The sequence below is a fragment of the Lepisma saccharinum genome, chromosome 8 (genome assembly GCF_977018435.1).
Source record: "Lepisma saccharinum chromosome 8, izLepSacc3.1, whole genome shotgun sequence".
Lineage (NCBI taxonomy): Eukaryota > Metazoa > Arthropoda > Insecta > Zygentoma > Lepismatidae > Lepisma > Lepisma saccharinum.
In genome coordinates, this window is record NC_139236.1 from 42,712,535 (window position 1) to 42,733,542 (window position 21,008).

General features: G+C 39.2%; 1 protein-coding gene across 1 annotated transcript in view; it reads left to right on the top strand.

Moving 5' to 3' along the window:
• The window catches only part of LOC145990965 (uncharacterized), a 361,786-nt gene that overhangs the window by 68,282 nt on the left and 272,496 nt on the right, over positions 1-21,008 (top strand). Inside the window, exon 2 of the mRNA XM_083126550.1 lies at positions 480-627. Coding sequence (XP_082982676.1) covers positions 488-627 — 140 coding nt within the window. The 5' untranslated portion in view covers positions 480-487. The remainder of the gene's footprint in view (positions 1-479; positions 628-21,008) is intronic.

The window sequence follows — 21,008 nt, forward strand, 5'->3', positions numbered from 1 at the left end:
TGGTTAAGCTTTTAGATATGCATAACCAAAAGATTCTATTAAACCTGGTAATTTTGACCACATTTTTGGTAAGGATTTTCCAAATGTCAAAAAAAAAAAAAAAAAAAACCCTCTGTAACGAACATAGATATTTAAGTTTGCACTTCTCAGCAGTCTTTAAAGTTTCACCTGGCAACACTGCATTTAATTTAATTAAATTTAAATTTTGGCATAATAAATGTTTGGTTACAAAACTATTTTTTTTTGTTATATCAAACTTTTTCAATGTGCGCGGGCGCCGAACACATACGTATTCACACACTCACACACACACGTTATTATTCGAAATGCACACTAAATAGGTATATATTCATTATCAGAACATGATTAATCAAATTTATAACGTAAAAGTTCACGTTTTAGAATAAAGGACACGTTAATTTTTCACTGCCTTATTGCCACGTGTGACGTCACACTAACGAGTCATTTTCTTCCTGCAGGGACTGACATGAGGATGGAGACTGAAAGTGGTGCGGTGTCTCCGGAGCCGGAAGCGGAGGAGCCGGAGTCGGAGGCAAAGGAAGATGCTGGAGGGTCGCAACAGCAGCAGACCTCATCCGCTGCGGCGCTGCAACAGCATCTCCCAAGGTAAGACAATTTTTTCTTGCAGTTTTGAAGTACTATAGCTCCACCAAGAAGAGAAAAACTTTGACAAACGCTCAATTTAAAGCTGCCATTTTTTTTGTTTGTAGCCATATGTACCGGGTGGACACAATTAAAATTGCCCGACTCAGGGCCCTCTGGTGACCGTTCGAGCAACAGGTTGCGCTGAAACTTGGTATAATAGCTTCCCCATGAGGGAGCGAATGGTGAAGAAAAAAATAGTTAAAAATTTTCACCACCAGGTGCAAATGTGGCTCTGAAGTAACAAGAACCAGTAATTTGAGTTTATGTCAGTACAGGAGTGTTTATTATACCCCTTGTCATCGTTGTTCATTGATTTGGTGTTTTAAGTCCACTTTATGCACAGTAAGGCTAATCGGAACTGGGCCTACAGTTTAAAGTGGGATCCGATCCACTCCCGTCAACGTGACAGCCAACAGGGAACGCGATCCTTCTGAAGCGTAGGACAGTGCGAATAATGATGGCACGAAGCGTTTCCCGGTATGTTGTTCACTGTGCACCAGATGCCAGCGCCATTTCAAGTTGGTGGTGAAAATTGGAACTATTTTTTTTTCGTCAGCATTCGTTTTCCTGTGGTCTCCATTGCAGTGGCGTCGCTAGGCCATCTGCTTTGGGGGGGCTGCAACCAGATACATGACTTACTACTATTGTAAATATTTTTAATGTTTGAAAATAGCTAAGTGATTAATAAGACAATAATATATAACAAGCATAAGGAATTAAAACTAACATAGACTTACTGCATTAATTTTTATGAAAACAGATGGATATTATTGTCCTGATTTTCTAATGCTGGTGAACTATGTCTTTATGTATCAGCTGTATTCTGCGGTTCGAATTTCTTGAAAAATTATCAATAACACAATCCACACACAATTCATGACACTCTTCCTTTTCTATGGCCAGTATTGCAAGTGAGGAAAGTCTGTCTTGGCCCATACTAACACTGTACTCGATTCACCGGAAACTTTTGTACCATACTTCATTAAAACACCTATTCTGGTTACCGAAAACACTACCTGGAAATCTGGAAAGAAAAGGTTGTTTAGGCCCTTCGCTTTTACTGCCTAAATTTGAAGTGATGAAACTCTCGACTTCTTTTGTAGATGAACTTGGAGTGGGAGGACATGTTTCCGATTCAGCTTGTGCAGTTGAAGCAGGTACCTTATCTTCATCGAGACAATCTGTGACTGTGCTGCATTCGCTTAAAGCTCGATTTCAGGCGCTTATTTCGAATAATAGATTTGTCCATTGTTGTACGAGCAACAGTAGCCTAAATGTCACAAAAAGCTTTGATAACAAACACACAATATCACAAACTCCGTAACACAAAACGCACCACTACCGTTTCCTCGCGTAGCAACCGTTGTGAAAATAGAACAAATGACGGCGATCGTTTGCACTGTTGCCAGCTAAAGACATGACGTGTCAGATGCAAGATCGTGGTTTTAAAAAAACTATGTCACAACGAAACGATTCTTTCCCAGAATATTTATCTAGAGGTATGTTCCTGCATTAACAAATGTTCAAATATGTTTTCTCGAAATACTGTATGTAATAATAGCTAAAAATGGGGGGCTTATCGAGGGATTGGAGGGACTGGAGCCATCACAAAAGGGCCTAGCGACGCCACTGCTCCATAGCCTTCAACAGCATTAAATATTGCGTTCCTGCTTTTGCTGTGTACTGCCCCCCCCCCCTTTTCATGATGAAACAAACCCTGATTAAAAGTTACGATGGTATGCTGAATAACATCGCACATTTTGGCATGGCAAGGGCGTTGAGAATCCTACGACAGAGCCAGAGGTTTTTTTTTCCATTTTGGGTAATGCTGTAGCAATTGTTCCCTTAAATGTTTTACGTTCGGAGTTTTAATTGTTCACTCATCCGGACCGTGATTGATGCTGCATTTTGCATCAGAATTCTCAAATAGCTTTAGGTCGTATACAGCAGATTGCATCGCCCACTCGCCGGTCGCTTGCGGTTGAGAAATCGACTACAGCGCCATGGATTAGCACAGAGCACTACGACGCCAGCGGTCCCAGGTTCGAATCACGACCTTGGCATGGGTGTGCCTTATGAGTGTCTGTTCATCAATTTCATTATATCATCACTATGGCTCGGAAGTTGAGGGCCTAAAAATTCTTTAAAAAAGAACCTATAGATGACCTTACAATTATTAAAAAATGATCTAAAAATAATTAAGAGCGAAAGCTGAATTTGTTCATAAATTACAACGGAGTAGTTAATAATTCGATAAGAACTGTGGCATCGTCGCGCTGACGGCAGGCTTCGCCGCAGCTGAAGGCCAGAGCTCAAGCTAAACCGAATGGCCTGTACACGTAATAGTGCCGTAATCACGAGTAGAACAAGCAGGATAACATTATGTCAACTTTTTGTATTTTTATCATATTTTTAATGTGTTTTTTTTCATATTTTAAATACAATGTAAATCTGTGTAATCCTCAGGTTGTTTAGGCAACATTATATACTTAGTAATAATGGTACATGTATATAAGTGTCAGGAGCGTATATTCCAGGCTACCTAGGTTATCTGCGAAGCCTGAAGCCTTGAAAGTAAAATACCAAAGAGAAATCTCTTAGAGCTGATTTGGAAAATAAGATAATGGCGATTCTGAAGTTGGCAACCTGAATTCTTACGAGTTGGCAACCTGGATTCTTAGGAGATGGCAACCTGAATTCTTAGGAGTTGGCAACCTGAATTCTTAGGAGTTGGCAACCTGAATTCTTAGGAGTTGGCAACCTGAATTCTTAGGAGTTGGCAACCTGAATTCTTAGGAGTTGGCAACCTGATTTTTTATAAGTTTTCAATCTGACTACCGTTGGGATGGCAACGTGGCTTCCTTGAAGACGTCAAGAATGAGCCTAGTCTTCTCCCTTCCTCCATAGCCTAGGACCACGTGTCATGGTGAGATAGCCCAGGTCTTAAGACTCAGCATACGCCTCTGATAAGTGTGTATATATAGCTTATAATTATGTAATCACAGAGTTATGTATCCATCTTAATGCAATTTTATATTGTACATATTCACGTAATGAGAGAGTCATGCATCAATTATATGTTTGTGGCAATTATTATGGTATGTACAACACTATAAATGGACATTTGCCTGTAGTGTGTAGATTTATAAATCAATCAATAAATAAATAAACTCACCGTTTGGCCGTTTAAACTTCCGAAGCACAGGGGTAAAATCAAATAAGTACTAATGTTTTCTACATTTTTACTTTAAGGTTACATAAAAAACACCGGAAAGCTTTCTCTGTGTAAGTCATTCCACCTGCTTTCAGAGTGGGACTTGCACGCTTCGTCAGTCGGTCAGCATCTGAAAATATAGTTGTGTTTCGCGTGCATCAGATTATTAATTTCTTTATGTTGTGGCGAATTTTACTTCAAAACCACAAGTGAAAGCGATAAAGTGGCAAACAAGTGAACCCCAAACTAGGCTTCACCCAAAGTATTTTAAATTTGCTGGATGAAAAATAAATTTCAATAATATATTTAATCCATTGCCAAGATTTCAGTTAAAAATAATATTGTACTTTTGCAGTGACCATATTTGCGATTAATGGCGTGCATACTAAAGAGACCGTGTTAAGAAATTTAAATATGTAAGTTATGCTAGGAAATGCATTTAAAATTCACGAAACAACAGGGAAGGAGACCTAAAGAGACCTAAAAAATGCAAGAAAATGCAAAAAATACTGAAAAATAACCTAAAAGCTTTTAAAGAAACACCGGAAAATGAAAAAAATGCACAATAAAATCAATGTTAATAACATAGCCCGTGGCTTTGCAGGCCTGGAAGGGCCTTGGTCTATCTCCCGACTGTCAGTCTCCCTCCCACAAACCTACCTAGAGGTGTGGAGATCTTCAACCGGTAATGGGGTAGCGTGGGGTCAGCAGTCGAACCCTCAGCCGTTGTAGGAGATTTCCCAGACAGGATTACGCTACTCACTCGTAGCTCCCCAATATCCTCGCGATGGTGGATTGCCACGGGTCCTATACACAGGCAGAAAACCCGGAGACTCGTGTGGTTCTAATTGAAAGAAAACAGACTACTATCAGGTTTAGCATTCTCTTAAAGTACGTACCAGAAAACAAGATGATTTTTCATCAATATCCAAGTCAAAAGTGGCAGATAAGCGACGGTAAATGTTTTTACATTTCAGATCAGACAGCGACAGATGGGCGTTCAATCCTTCTTTCATCTGTGCAGTCGTGATTGAGCCTACATGTTTCATCGGATTGCTCCTATGGCTTTAATGTATACCAACTAGTACCGGATCGTATAAAACGAAACACCCCAGTTTCTGGATAAGAGTGTGCGGAACAGTTTTCGCCAGGCTCTTCCCTCCGAGTCAGTGTTGTCAACTTAGCTCTTTTGGGCCAGATCTGGCTCTTTCGTGCACTCGTTTGGCTGTGGACAGGGCGCCAGCCCTCATGCCCCACTAGGATGCCATCATGGCTCCGGCCCACATAGACCAACTTTCGCCACGTGACGTGATATTATTATATTTGGCTCCGTTGCCCCACCCCTTCTTATCTTCCTAGCTACTTTTTTGTAGCGCCGTGGAGATGACATAATATTGTTATCCGGGAATCCTTTATTTTCGATTTCATACGACCATCGGTGGATTATTGAGATTGTTGATGCCGCCGGAAAACTTAGAATAAATTGTCATTACATTAAAGTTAACGGTAATAGCAGCGCCCCCACCCCTTTGACACCTAAAATTGAAATTACTCTAGGAGGCATATTAACCAGCCTTCGTAAATCTAGCTCCTTGAAAGTCAGTTTTAATTCAATTTAATGTGAAATTCAGCTCTTTTATGCGCATCAGGTTTGGCAGCACTGTCAGGATGGCCGTAGGAGGCAAGGAGAGATGCATTGCCCTTATGGGAGTATTATTTGATTTGTTCTTTTGGGAATATCACACTTCCTATGGCATAGAAAAATATATCAACGGAAAGAGGGCAGTTTGATGAAGCTTTTGTCCACCGGAAAAGTCGAAACTTCCACTTGAAGTTGAAGTTGTTGAATTTTTTCTCTCCATGAAGAATACACGGGATTCTGAAAATTCTCACTCATCATTTCGAGCTTAATAATGGACATAAAAAAACGCTTCCACTTTCAACATGGGGAGAAATTCATACTTTTGCGTACGTCCAGATATATTTTTAGTAGCATTTCCCATTCCGACGATATTGAAATAAATGCACACATGGTGCGTAACTGTAACTCCTCACCTTAAGCAGGTTATGTTCCTCATCTGTGTACGTGCTTCCAGTAGCCATTCCATCGTGGTTCTCATCATGTAACTTAGTGAACAGTCTTTCGACCATGGACAATTTGCGTTAGCGCAGCACGCAAACTTTCATTCTCCTCGGAAGGGTACTAAGGGTACTTGAGCAAGGACCGAATGGAAGAAATATTCGGTAAGCAGGGAAAGCCATTCAGTTGAAAGAATTCAGTAATTGCAGGCTTGCTCGGAGTCGAGTGGAAAAACAACAGTGAATCACCCCGGAAGTCGATTTCCTGCACTTCCGTTCTTAGCGTGAACATCCGGTGGTTTAATATTTTTCAAGTTGCGGTAGACCAGACGGCAGGGGCAATTTTGAAAATGATAGTTACGTTGTTTCCTGAGTTCTTTGACGTTTGTCTATCTCTTGTTGCCCGATGGACGAAGGCGTTGAATGCTAACTCATACTGACGCCTTCAGAGGGTCTGGGTTCGAGTCTCGGTCATTTCATAGTTGTTACACCATTTGTTCTACTTACTTCACTTAATCAACATTCATCCCCATCGTCGCGAATAGCCAAAAATGACAGAAAACCGACGTTAAGAGTAATCCTGGAGAACGAGTATATGACGTTTTGTAGAGTCTTCACGATAGCGTATGCTCTCGCCTTGTAATTAAAGGGTCCTGCATTCGTTTCACGGCGAAGGCGCTGTGTTTCTGATCCACACGATCACCGTATCTGAGCATAAAAAGTGGACTTAAGGCAAACTTTGACTTTGTGGTTAGTTTCTTAAACCTTATAAGGAAAAAGTCCCATAAAAAGATTTCAGACTCAAATTAGGTAGTCAGGATGTTAAGATTTGGTCTATATACTGTAAAAAAGGGATGGGACAAGAACGACAAGTTTCGTCTCGTCTCATAAATCTGAGGAAGAACCGCCCTTATATATTGGATTCTAAAAATACAAGTTCAGAATACATCATAGAAGATAGAACACGTAACAAAATCATCTCTGTCAGTATGGAAGAAATGGCTTAACGTATTTAGGGCCGAGACTACAGAAAGCACTAGGGAATATACTGTGACTGATCACATGAGTGAAGGAACGTTAGTATACAGGCATTAATTGATAATTTTTTTATTTGATTTTTGTTATTTGGCGTAACTTTTCTGCCAGTTTTGGCAAATCGCGAAGATGAGGATGAGTGACGATCTGATGAAATTGATGAAGGGACGCTCACAAAGAACACCCGTACCCAACTCGATATTGGAACCAGATACTCCTGACGTTTTAGTGTCCTGTGCTAACTACTCCACCACGTAGCTCGACGTAAAAGAAGTGTCTTGTAATTGAATATAGTGTGGCATTAAGTAAATACAATTAAATTTCGTTAGGTAGTTGGTATAATTCCACAAAAATATAATTTTATAATCGACAATACTACCTAGGACATTATGCATTGGTATTTTAATGGAATTATTGAAAAATTGAATTTTATCGTGGTTGTACTCATCCGTATAGAAGAAGTTCCCAATTGCCACTAATCTATTGCTTTTGTAAATACTACCGTAACAACAAAATATATAAGACTTATCTGTAAATTTCATATCCGCTTGGAAGTCGCATAGCAAAATAAATTTAATACAGATTTTTTTTAAAAAAAATATAGCACAAAATTTTTTGATACTCTTTCCAATTTACAGCGGTCTATTTTTTCTCGGTATTCTCGTCTCGATAAATCTCAAAGAGGCTTGGTCTTGTTCCTGTCTCGAATTTTATGAGGCTGTTTCAAGTGATCACAAAATCCGGTTAACGGATGTCCGAATTTCAAATTATCCATATAGGTTGATTGATTGATTTTGTTTATTTTACTTCGCTTTTCTAACACTTTTGGCTTATAGGGATGAGAATGAGTGATGATATGATGAAATTGATGAAGCGACACTCACAAAGAACACCCATGCTCAGGGAACCCTTACGTCGTAGCGCGCTGTTCTAACTACTCCTCCGGCCTGTTTCGGATGCAACGGATAATCCTGATAATGCAGACATCTGGATAATACGAATATTCGGATAGAAAATTATCCGATGCCTAGACTCGACGTAAGTTGAGCGACGTCGCCAATATATATCCACGTAGCTATGTGGAAAACTCTTTGATGTTGTCTCCTCCCCTCGCCCCACCCCGTACAACTGGCATGTTAAAATATTTATGAGAATAATACATATACATGTTGCTGGAGCCCATACTCGCCATGCTAGCCTTTGTCTTTTTCCACTAGCTTTCAGAACGAATAACCATTGCTACCTTACTGACCATAGCTCGTATAGATCCAAAGTCATTAATATACTCATAACGGAACATGTAGGTTCTGTGCAATTGCAGTTATTTCGCATTCGACGCGTCATTTGTTATTGCAGGTCATAAGCTGCCACCTCATCCCTTCCTCAATAGATTTTCCGTTAACGTGTGTTAGCCACAAACAAGCGGCGTCACATAATGCATCGATCCTACAATGCGCCGGTGGGATTACCGTGGTATATCAATAATTTCTTGAAAATACGAACATTGTGAAACGGAGCAGGCTATGGCGTCCTCCCGGCGAGCAACTTACTCGGAAGTCATTATTGTTTCACCGTCATCTACTGCGCAACCTGTGTGCGCACCTTAAAGGTCACGAACAGGTGCTTTGTTTCTAACCAGTAAAGAGAAAAACATGCAACTTGTTTATTGTTATTACGCAATCACTTTGGTTTTCTCCGTTTATCCATGTTTATGTATTCGACTCGGAGTTCTTGTTTTAAATCCACTTTGTGCACAGATAGGCTAATCGAGACTGGACCTACTATGTGCCTCCACCGGTATCGACCTCATGAATTTTGCGAAACAACTTTATCTTAGTATTTGGTAGTCCTACAAATACAATATTGGTCTTGTATTGAAGCTCTTTGCATCTGTTTTTAAAATCCATTATCATTGTCAATTCACACTGCGAAACCGATTTTACACAGATTTTTATTGAACGTAGAATGTGGCAACACAGCACACACTGACCCGCAGTAACAGCCCGCAGTTTCCACTGTTCAACGGACATTAGCTGTGTGCCGCATTTTTAGTTACATTCATCTGCTCCTCGAATGCGCCAGTGGAAATTGAATCTAAGACGTCTTGATTACATGAAGAACACATTAATGAACATAGTGGGTTGGATCCCACTTTAAACTGTAGGCCCAATCTCGGTTAGTTTACCTGACGCAAAGTGAACCTAAAACAAACTTACGAAACTTGTTTCACAATACACTTGCCATATGACTGCATTTTTTGTGTAGAAAATGTTACAGATTGTATTTCCAATGTTATGTTCTAAATTCAAATTCTTTATTTGCGTGGGCGAGGTTCAGCCGGATCGTGGACATAAGCTCACCTGCAAAAAGCTCACCGGACATAAGCTCACCTATATTAATGCCAAAGCGGTCAAAAGCTCACCAGACATAAGCTCACCACAAATAATGCAATTGTATTATAAGATTTATGGGAAAATTTCCTTCAAATAAGACAATCCTTCCTCTATTGAATCTGGTGGCAGAAAAGCAAGCTCACTAATTTTGGACACTTGATCACGATTCTGTGGTTAAAATTTGTCGCTCAAGTGCTACGAAACTGACATTTTTTGACGGTGCCTGGTCGCAATTAGCCCTAAACCCCTGGAACGATGCACGGGTAGCCCCACAAACCATTCACGGATAGCCCCATAAACCATTCACGGATAGCCCCACGAACCATTCACGGATAGCCCCACGAACCATGCACCGTAAGGTTAGGTTAGGTTAGGCAAACATAGTTAAAATTGGTGTCGTAGTAATAGGAATATATATATATATATATACTATATCGTTCTTTAAGTATTCGAAACGCAAAGTCTTGCGATAAATAATGAGCAATCGTGCATTGTCGGTTGCGATCACGGACACCCTCATTTTGCAAGTTCAACACGTGAGCGCCAAATTTTAACTGCAGATTCGTGATTAGGAGCCCTAAATTATTGAGTATGCGAAATATGAACGAAATTGGGGAAATTGAGGAATCATAAATAAAATTATATGTTTTATATGTAAGTGAGCTTATGTCCGCTATCGGTGAGCTTTTGTCCGCACTTGTAATATAAGACTGGCAGTGAGTGAGTTTATGTCCGGTGAGCTTTTTGCCGGTGAGCTTATGTCCGACACTCTCTGCCACCTAACACGTGCCATAGATTACATCTAAATTTACAGTTCTTATACATATGTGGTTACAGTATTAATACAGTATACAATAAAATGTACGATTTAGTTACAGAATGCTACTGTTGATCAAGTAATTGTAATGAATGTTGTAGGGATAAAATGATAAAAGTAAAATAAGAAATGAAAGAAAAAAGATGTAGACAAAATGCATAACATAACATAAACATACAAGTTACATCATAGTGTTTGAACACAATCTCTGCTCTGCTAAAAGACAATTCTTTACTTCATTACGGAAAGATTCTATTTTAGATATACTCGATATGATCTTAGGTAGGGGCACTCCATATTTTTGCAGCAAAATATGAAAACGACGACTGATATGCCTGCGTGTTTCAGAGTGGAAGGTTAAATTTGAAATTATTTCTTGTAATTCTAAGATCTGCTTAACCTGGGCTCAAGCATATTCTGCCCCATCCCCCAAAATAATAATTCTGGATCCGTCTATTTAATAAACAATAACAATGTGGATGTATCTACGGCTAATAACAACAGTGTCCATTTATCTGTTCCTGAAATGAGAGCTGATATTCTTGCAAGCCCTAAAGTAAATTGTTTGATTCGCAAGCAACGGTGTGTGTAGAAAGATAAAGCTATCCCATATCCATTACACCGTTGCCATGAACACGCGTAGGTGGTGGAGATTTAGGGCTCTACATATTCTCGAATTGGCTATAGAGGCCACGCTTCGTACGCCTTTATTTCCAAGTACCTATTGATCAGAAGCAGGATGAACCCAGAATCGTTTTAGAAAGGAATATTGACGGAAGAATTATCTCCCCAGAATCGAACCTTGGTCTTCCGCGTGGCAGTCAGACGCTGCCTTATCTACAGATAAAGGGAAGTTGAGCGAGTTCATTTACGGTTGTATCAGTAACTTCGAGGGGGTGGAGAAGCCTCTTATTGAACACATTCTATTTCCCCGATTTGCAGTGAACTGAACAATATCATACATAACACACTCGTTGCCGAAAAAATGGTTTTGTCTTTCATAACGATGTAACAAGAGAACAAGCTACTGTAATGGCGATCGTTATTGAGGCGGTATCGTAGCCTCATTTACCTAACAGCGCAGTAAACACGAGTGTAAAAAAAATAATAACTCCTAGCCATTTCGTTGCCATGGTTACGCCTCTCACTTCTACCGTATGATGTACGAAGCGATTGCGTCGATCAATGCGACCTTAACCTTTAACATGTTGGGGCTGGGTACTTCGCGTAGGTGTATGTGTGTATGAGTGTTTGTGTGTGTGTGTGTGTGTGCGCGCGCCTACCGCAAGTTATTTCTTCTCGCAGAGCACAGTGATTCTGCTCTCTCTAGGGATGGCCAGATCCGGATCCTGGCGGATCCGAAATCCGGATCCGGTTGGTTCCGGATCCTAAATCTTTTCGGATCCGGATCTGGATCTGGTACTTTCGGATCCGGATCCAGAACTTTCGGATCCGGATCCAGAATTGTCGAACCGTTTTGCCATCCCACATGCGCTTCTTTGGAAAGTAAGAATGTGTTTATAACATATTGTTACCTGCTAATATACATATATATACGTATATAATATACATACATACACATATATATATACTTGCAAGGGAGGTCTAAGTCTCCCCCTCCGATGTCCATGGAACTTGGCAGGTGTATAGAGGCCCCCCTCAAATGTCAAGATGAGGAGAAATTGAAGTGGGGATCTGACCCCGAAACCACGTAAATATGGTTTGATTGATTGATTGATTTAGTTTATTTTACTTCGCGTTTTGTGCCTCTTGGCTAATTTGCGAAGATGGGGATGAGTGATGAAATGATGAAATTGATGAATGGACATTCACAAACAACCAAGCCCGACCGGGATTCGAACCTGGGACCCTTGGCGTCGCAGCGCGATGTGCTAACCACTCGGCCACAGGGTCGGGCACACGTAAATATGGCATAGGAAGAAACAGGGGGCATAGGGCCTCTCTATACAACTGTCAAATTTCATGGGAATCGGAGGGGGACACAGGGGTCAGATGATCCCCACGTCAATTTGTCCTCATCTTGACATTTGAGGCGGGTTTTGCCCCCTAAAACAGTTTTTTTTTAGCCGAAACATAAAAAACACGTATTTCTTCCTTTGGGCCCCTCTATACATGTACCACATTTCATGGAAATCGGAGGGGGACACATAGGTCAAATGCCCACTTAAATTTGTCCTCATATTGACATTTGAGGGGGGGTTGCCCCCTAAAACAGTTTTTTAGCCGAAACAATAAAAAAACACGTATTTCTTCATTTGGGCCCGTTTATACACACACCTACCAAGTATCATGGAAATCGGAGGGGGACACAGGGGTCAGATCCTCACTTCAATTTGTCCTCATCTTGACATTTAAGGGGGTTTTGCCCCATAAAATCGTTTTTTAGCTGAAACAAAAAACACGTATTTCTTTCATTGGGCCTCACTATACACCTGCCAAGTTTCATGGAAATCGGAGGGAGACAGGGGTCAGATCCTCACTTCAATTTGTCCTCATCTTGACATTTAAGGGGGTTTTGCCCCATAAAACCGTTTTTTAGCTGAAACAAAAAACACGTATTTCTTCCATTGTTCCTAACCTAACCTAATCTAACCTAACTATACACCTGCCAAGTTTCATGGAAATCGGAGGAAGACAGGGGTCAGATCCTCACTTCAATTTGTCCTCATCTTGACATTTGAGGGGGTTTTGCCCCCAACACCGTTTTTTAGCTGAAACAAGAAAAGACGTATTTCTTCCATTGGGCCCCACTATACACCTGCCAAGTTTCATGGAAATCGGAGGGACACATTGGTCAGATCCTCACTTCAATTTGTCCTCATCTTGACATTTGAGGGGGTTTTGCGCCCTAAAACCGTTTTTTAGCTGAAACAAGAAAACACGTATTTCTTCCTTTGGGCCCCACTATACGCCTGCCAAGTTTCATGGAAATCGGAGGGGGACACTTAGATAACCTCCCTTGTGTGTCTTACACTTTGTAATTATATAACACTGCATTTAATTATAAAACTGTAACTGTAGAACAATTGTATAATTTTTGTATAACATTTCTATCTTGTTATATGTGTTAAAGGTTTCATCCTGGAATGGAGTGTCTCACATTTATGTGTGTTTTTATTTCCAATACATTCGAATGAATACATATTCGTTTCAATGGCATTTACAAAATCACCTCTGACATTTTATGTTAAACAAGTAAGATTATTTTTGAGCACGAGTGTGTTAGCCGATGCGTAGCAAAGTATTTTAGGAACAACACTTGAAAAAAATTATTGTAGGGCTAACTAATGAAAAATTTCTTTGTAATCGAAGATCATAATACCTTTTAAGGTGTGGTAATATTATAATGGGATTGAGATACGAAACTCTCGGATCCAGATCCGAAACTTTCGGACCCGGATCCGGAACTCTCGGATCCGGATTCAGACCCGGATCCGGAATTTTCGGATCCGGATCCAGATCCGTAACTTTTGGATCCGGATTTTTCGGTTCCGAATCCGTTTGGCCATCCCTACTCTCTACAGGACGTTGCGAAACGTACTTGTGTTGTATTTGTTCTTTCCTGGCCCTTTTCTGTCTCAGGTGTAACCGCAACTATGATTGATTGGTTTGGTGTTTTAAGTTCACTTTATACACAGTAAGGTTAATTGGGACTGTACCTACAGTTTAAAGTGGTATCCGAACCACTATGTACCTCCACTGGGTATCGAACCCGGGACCCCTTGATTACAAAGCGACGACGCTACCTACCACTGCGCCATCGGGGAGGCCTAACCGCGACTATGAAATGATGAACTAACACAATGAATGTTCTATTTATTTGCATTGTGGGATAAAACTGTTCAATAGGTAGCTTATGCATATTGCATATATGCAAATAAAACTCAAAAGTTGGGCCCACTAGATATTGCAAGAGCACAGAAAACGTATGTTTTCTATGCTGAAGATGTCTATAGCATATCTTTTACTATGTTTCATACCTTCGACCAACATTCACCCCATCCTAATATATATATACACACACACACACACACAAAGGGTGTCCTAAAACAAATTCAATAACGGTTGAGTGCTGATAGATATCATAAAATCAAGTAACTTGTACTTATAAACATTACCTCTAAAGCGCTTAGATTCTGTGCTAAAGCGCTTAAAATCTAACCTCTATGTATGCAACCCAACACAGCAAACCATCGCTCTGACGTAACTTTCAGGCACGAGTGGCAGGGTTGCCACTAGCGTCCCTTCTTAAGAGGACAACTTGAAAGAAACAACTTGGAAGTGTTACCTGAGCAAAATACAAAATTATCTGTTAAGAAGGGACGCTAGTGGCAACCCTGCCACTCGTCCCTGGAAGTTACGTCAGAGCGATGGTTTGCTATGTTGGGTTGCATACATATAGCTTAGATTTTAGGCGTTTATAGCGCTGAAACTAAGCGCTTTCGAGATAATGTTTATAAGGAAACGTTTCTTGTTTTTATGATAACTACCAGTACAGAACCATTGTTGAAGTTGATTTAGGGCATCGTGCATATGCATACATACACACATACATACACATGCACGCGCACACACACTTATAGTGCCCCTTGCTGAAGTCAAGTTTTGTCCGGAGGACAAAGCTCCTTATTCGTGGTTTATGAATTCGTAAAATTAGTACACAGTTGTCAAAGAAGGACACGTAGAAATCCGTATGTCCAAAATGCTTGGAATTGTCTCGTGTTCATCCAATTAGATTAATATTTTAAAATAACGTCTTTTTGCACTTCGATTTCATGATTTTTGAATATCATAAACTTCATATACTAATTTAAAATCATAAAATTAAAATGAATACACAGAATTTTTTTTAAATCCGCTTAATGTAAAAAAAGTTGTTTTAAGTTCTTCAGAATATCTGTTTAAAATATGAAGTAAATAAATTGATGTTTCTGTTAGTTTTTTAAGAGGATTTTTTTTAAAATGGCGTTATAACCCTGCTACTGTTAATGTTATTACCCACACGTATGAGTAATAAACCCAGAATGCACTTTTTCTATAAAACCTGCATGTGTTCTCGATTGATTTTTTTTCGCTTTTATGCCACTTTTTGGCCAATCGCGAACATAAGGATGGGTGGTAATACGATGGAATTGATGAAGGGACACTCACAAAGAACACCCATGGCCAGGTAGGGATTCGAACCCGGATCTCTGGCGTCGTAGCGTGCTGTGCTAACCACTCCGTCACGGAGGTCGGCGCACGTGCTGTCAACAATTTGATGCTTGAGATATCAGTCATTACTTTTCTACTGGAAGTTAACACATCGGTCTGCCACTACACATGTTTGATTTCGAAGCGACTGCTAGAACAGTGCGATGAAAATTGTGGGACACCGAAAATTACATTATTTCCCCAAAATATCTTACTCGAGAAACCAATTTTAAATTTAAGTTTCAAAAGTTTAAGAATAAATAAAAGAAGAAAGTAGTAGAGTTTACTTTACGCCTTTTGAGTCGTGTAAAAGAAACCGGTTCATCATATTAAAGGTACTCATGGCACACCGAATTTACACATGGGTACATTTTCTCAGAATTCTTAAATTCGTGACGTTTCGCATGGTGCGCTGGTGACGTCACTCGTTCCATTGATTTGCGGTTACAGATTCTTGGAAGATAGCAGCACGTGTTTTTACATTGTCTTCGATGATACCTTTACTTTTACACCTGCGTTGAATATTACGAATAGAGGAGAAACTTGATGAACACACGAACAGTGTTACCAGATCGATATTTGCTGATGATTGATAATTTACGACGAAATTACGAAAATGCCAAGTTTCATGTCTGGTGGCTGACATGCCATACTCATAATTTTATGCCCTTTACAAGTGACATTTGTGTTACTTCCGTATATGAGGACTATTCCGGCGATTGTGCAGTTTGTACAGTCACGAACACTTCTGGATTGTAGCATTCCCATTCAATTTCAATGGAATCATTACAACCCAGAAATGTCTGTCCGTGACTGTACAACTGGTGGCTAAGATAATAGTAGGGAATTTGTCCACAGCTATTTTCGTAACTTTTCCTGCTACATCCCATTCGAAATCCGCCACTCACAGTGAGTGTGTATTATAGACGGGGGCATTCTGACACCCCTAATTGCAGTAGCATGTTTCTTATTTTGCGTGTTTTGTTATGGCTATTTAGGCTAATTGCGACGATGAGGATGATAATAATTTGATGAGATTGATGAAGTGTCACTCACAAAGGAAGACTCATGCCTATGCGAGGACTCGAACGTGTCACTGTCAGCGTAGTAATCGTGACTCTAGGATCTTAGTGACAGTGTGCTTGCTGTTGTTGATACACTTAGCTTCTGTGAACACCAGTAATTCTACATTCTCTGTAAAATTTCTGACGATTTTTTACATATTTATATGTCACCCGTGTTTTCAATTTGTACTGCATCACAACATTATCATCCCAGATACATTCATCTCCACTCGTATTGATTAACATTCAGTTCCATAAATCAAAATGTATAATTGTGGTCTATCATATGGTCGGAGATCTCATACCACAGCATAAGAGGTACCTAACGTGTATCATATTTGTGCATGGGATTTGCAGGCAGATATATGTCGTATTAAAGGGATATTCAACATAATATACACTTCTAAGACCTATGTGATTTATTCACTTATAAAGCTAATGCATCTGATGATTTTGTTTGTTCAGCTACATTTTCAGCACAATTAAACAATTCGAAGCAACATTTACGATGCGCTTCATGAATATTAATCACAATATTGGTATGGATTCAATTTATAGATTTTATATATTTTTAGTAACTTTTTATTTTATTTTTTAATTTTTTATATGCATTAGTACTTGTTTTCCTGCTGGTGTTTCACATCACAAAACATCATGTTTCTTTTGTGCTAGCCAGATTGCAATGGAAATGCCGTATTGAACATTCTGTATAGGATTATTTCCATTGTGTTGATATACAATAATTTTCCAAAGAGATCATAAATGTTATTCTATTTTAATCTGTTGAGATAACCAGGTTGAAATATGCAAAATATAGTGGTGAATTGGCCACTAATTTTAATTACCAAATAAGTATCTTCATGAATTTAAACATTTTTCGCTAAATTCAGAAGGCCAGATAATTTAGTTTCGCATTTTGCTACTAGTTTTGTCTTATCATTGCACGTAATGTTAAACTCGATTTTATGGGACACTTATTTGTAACGCTTGGTCATTTTTCGTCGCTTTTTTAAAGTTCATCTCGACGATGAAGGTGAGTAGAGAATTTATGAAGAAATAGCGATGAGATAAAGAATGAGCTTCCAAGCGTTACGAATTTAGGGCCTCTGGACTCAAAACGCTCTACGCTACCCACTTCACCAAGAAGTTCGTAAATGGTGTGGTACAAAATCGTAATATAGCGTTCGATTTGATTGAAGGAAAGGTGAAATAGTGTATTTGTTTCGGTTTACGAGCCATAGATTTTTAATCGCATTTCCAGTATAACTGTTTGAGGACATAATTGACCAACAGAACCTTGAACATGATATGCTTGTGAATTTTGAGTGACTTATAAGGTTGTGTTTGCTTGAAGATGAATATTACAAAATTCAGTTTAGGTTCGATTCTAGGAAAAGTGAAATAGAATGTTTGTTTTTGTTTGCGTGTCATAGATTTTTAATCGCATTTCCAATGTATTAGTGTTTGAGGACACAATTGGCTTAACCTAGAACATGATGTGCTTGAGATTTTCGAGTGAAATGTAAGCTGTGTTTGCTTGAAGATGAATATTACAAAAATTCAGTTTTGCCTACACAGATATTCATGACGGGCCCATGGTTTATTGAGATAATAATAGGAATTATTTTTCAAGAATCAACGCGAGACAAAAATCCACATTTCAAACTAAAGATAAACCAGAATATAAAGTTTGATTGAATAGCATATGATCGCTGAAAAGTTCAAGAAATATGGCAAATTTTCATTTAATACGTAAGCAGCTTCCATCTTATCTAGAGTCTCATGACCTCGATCAATTGAAAATAGGACAACACGAGGCTATCACTCACTTGACCGTCTAGTTTTTTTTAAAAAAAAAGAACATAGAAAATTCGAGTAGCATGCGCACAAATACCAGGATTGTCTACTTGTTAAATTAAAATTATGTGTCAGGTCGAGTGAGGTATAATAGTGTACCATAAGTACATTTTCCCTACCTGTTATTTCCAGTCGGACTAAGTCGATAGGTTAGGATGAAACAAATTACCGTTGCACGTTGGTACACACAAAGCTGCTTATATAATGACAAATGTTTCATTGTGTGGGAATCCTCTAAATTTAGTTTTATTTTCGTTTATTATTAGTTCCCCCCATTCTCTTTGCTTTCCTCCCTAATACTAGATATATTTCTGTTACCCTTTTCTTTGATCTTGTTACATACCGTTACATTAGAATGTGGCATATTTTTCAGTCCGCTATTACTGCAGATATATATATCTGCAGTAATTGCCGTGCAATCAACACATGGTTTGGTTGTTGACATTGGCCGAAAAATGTATGTGAAAGTTCAAATGAATCCACCAATCTGCGTTCAAAATCGAAATTTCTTCTCCCACTCTACTGTGTAGTCCAATGCTTCTAAAAAGGTCTTGTCTTGATAATACCTGTAACCGACTTGCGTGTCCTTTCGTTCGAAATGTTTTACAAGTACGTTGTGAAAATCAATGTAACTTGGCACTATGTCGTCTCAATTCATTCATCTTACGGTCAATAAAAGATAACTTTATTTAGTTCGGAGATATCTAAGGTTAAGACAAATATCGATTGGTTGACTGCTACAGACTGATAGACACGCAGATTATTATCCTTTATATAGCGTTAAATTAGTATTGATATATTGTATCGCAAGAATTTGATATTTCGTAGCATTAATTTTTACCAGATTTCATATTTATAGCTCGAATATTTTCGGAGTTATCTCAGGACTTCAAAATGCACCAATTGCTGACTTTCAATTTCTTGATATTCATAGATATACACACCAACAAACTTGATGTTAATGTTAAACTAACATCTGCTGCGTTTTCAGGGACGGACGAAACGACAGATTGACACAAAGGTCCATAAGGGTACTTTTTTCAGCTTTTGCTGATTAAGACCCTGCACAATTAATGTTTTTATATAGTGTAACAGTCGACCTCCGTGACGGGGCTGGTTAGCATAACACACTACGACGCCAGGCATCCCAGGTGCGAATCTCGGCCTGGGCATGGATGTTCTTTGTGATTGTTTCTTCATCAATTTCATCATATCATCATCCATCCTCACCGTCTCGATTAGCAAAAAGTGGCAGAAAAGCGACATAAAATAAAAAATTCCATCAATCAGTATAGTGTAACTATAACAGGGTGTCTGCCAGTCAAGAATGTCAAGAAATCAACAGGTACGTCAAGAAAGGCAAGAAATTATGCTTGCGGTCAAGAATTTTTGCAATTTTTGTTACAGTAAATGTGAATTTACATTGTTATATACCTGCACTGGGATTTGATAAAATTGAATATTTGGAAATCTAAAATTGTATTGAGTTGTGGTTTCTTAAGAATTACGTTCTTGTATGCGTGAAGTTTTGTAAAAAATATTAAATAAAGTAATGTGGCCATTCCCCATCCAGGATGAAGACTGAAGCATTATTTTTTACATGCATTAATAATTAAAGCAAGTCTAAATCTCTTGTTAAAATACAGCTTCAGTTTTCATCTTAACCGGCGTTGTGGTTAAGTGCCAAAAGCGAAAGTGTTGGGAAATCGCATCGTTCCGCACATCAGCCCGTAAGAACGTGCACACTAGTACACGCTCTTTGAACTACTTACAGGGCTACCAGCCACATTTCACGTTTACCACATTATATAGCTTGGCACATTTCACAGTTTAACGTGGAAAACGGTGTTTGAGTTCTTGTGGCACTTACAGCATTTACCAATTTTAGTCTTTAGTTAACCAAGGTGCAAACCAGAAGGGAACAAAGGGCGTCCCTCTCCCCTAACAGGCAGGAAAACATGGTAACCCGCTAATAGAGGTTATTTTCGTGACTTAACAAAACAAAAATGAACGCAAATCTTTTATGAACGAATTCATGTTGTAGACCATATTGGGCTCTTGGGTCAACTTTTCCCAAAATAAACATTTGGTACCCCACTGCCGCTAACTATAAAAAGAATAAAATCAATTCTAGTATTATGTTGTGGTGTATAATAGCTCTTCACACAAAATGCGTTTACTTTCAAAGCAAATCGTATAATGTAACCAATGCGTACTTCGGAAGTACCTTCCCTTCCCCGAAATTGCTCTTCCTCAACAGTGCAATGACCTCTCATGAAACACGCAATCATATAAAATGGCGTAACATTTTTTTTCCTGTCTGTAATGCGCGCGATTGAGTTTTAGTTGTTAAGTCCGCGGTTTAGCAATCATTCCTTCCTCGATTATTTATGTGCGGGTAAAATGTTACTGGCCTGTGGATGAAGGTATGGCATGACCTCATATCAAGCCAGAACCTGTAATAACTGGTAATCCATATCTCTCGCATTACTTAAGGGCATATGACAATCGATACGTTTTTGTTATGGTGACGTTTCAGCGCGCCCCTCTTTTTTTTTCAATAGAAAAGAAAGAAACAAATAAACAAACGTCAACGCTAAACATGCAAGCAGCGTATTATGTACCTGCTGTACCTTCCCCTCTCCGTTCCCAGTTTCGTTCCTCCATGG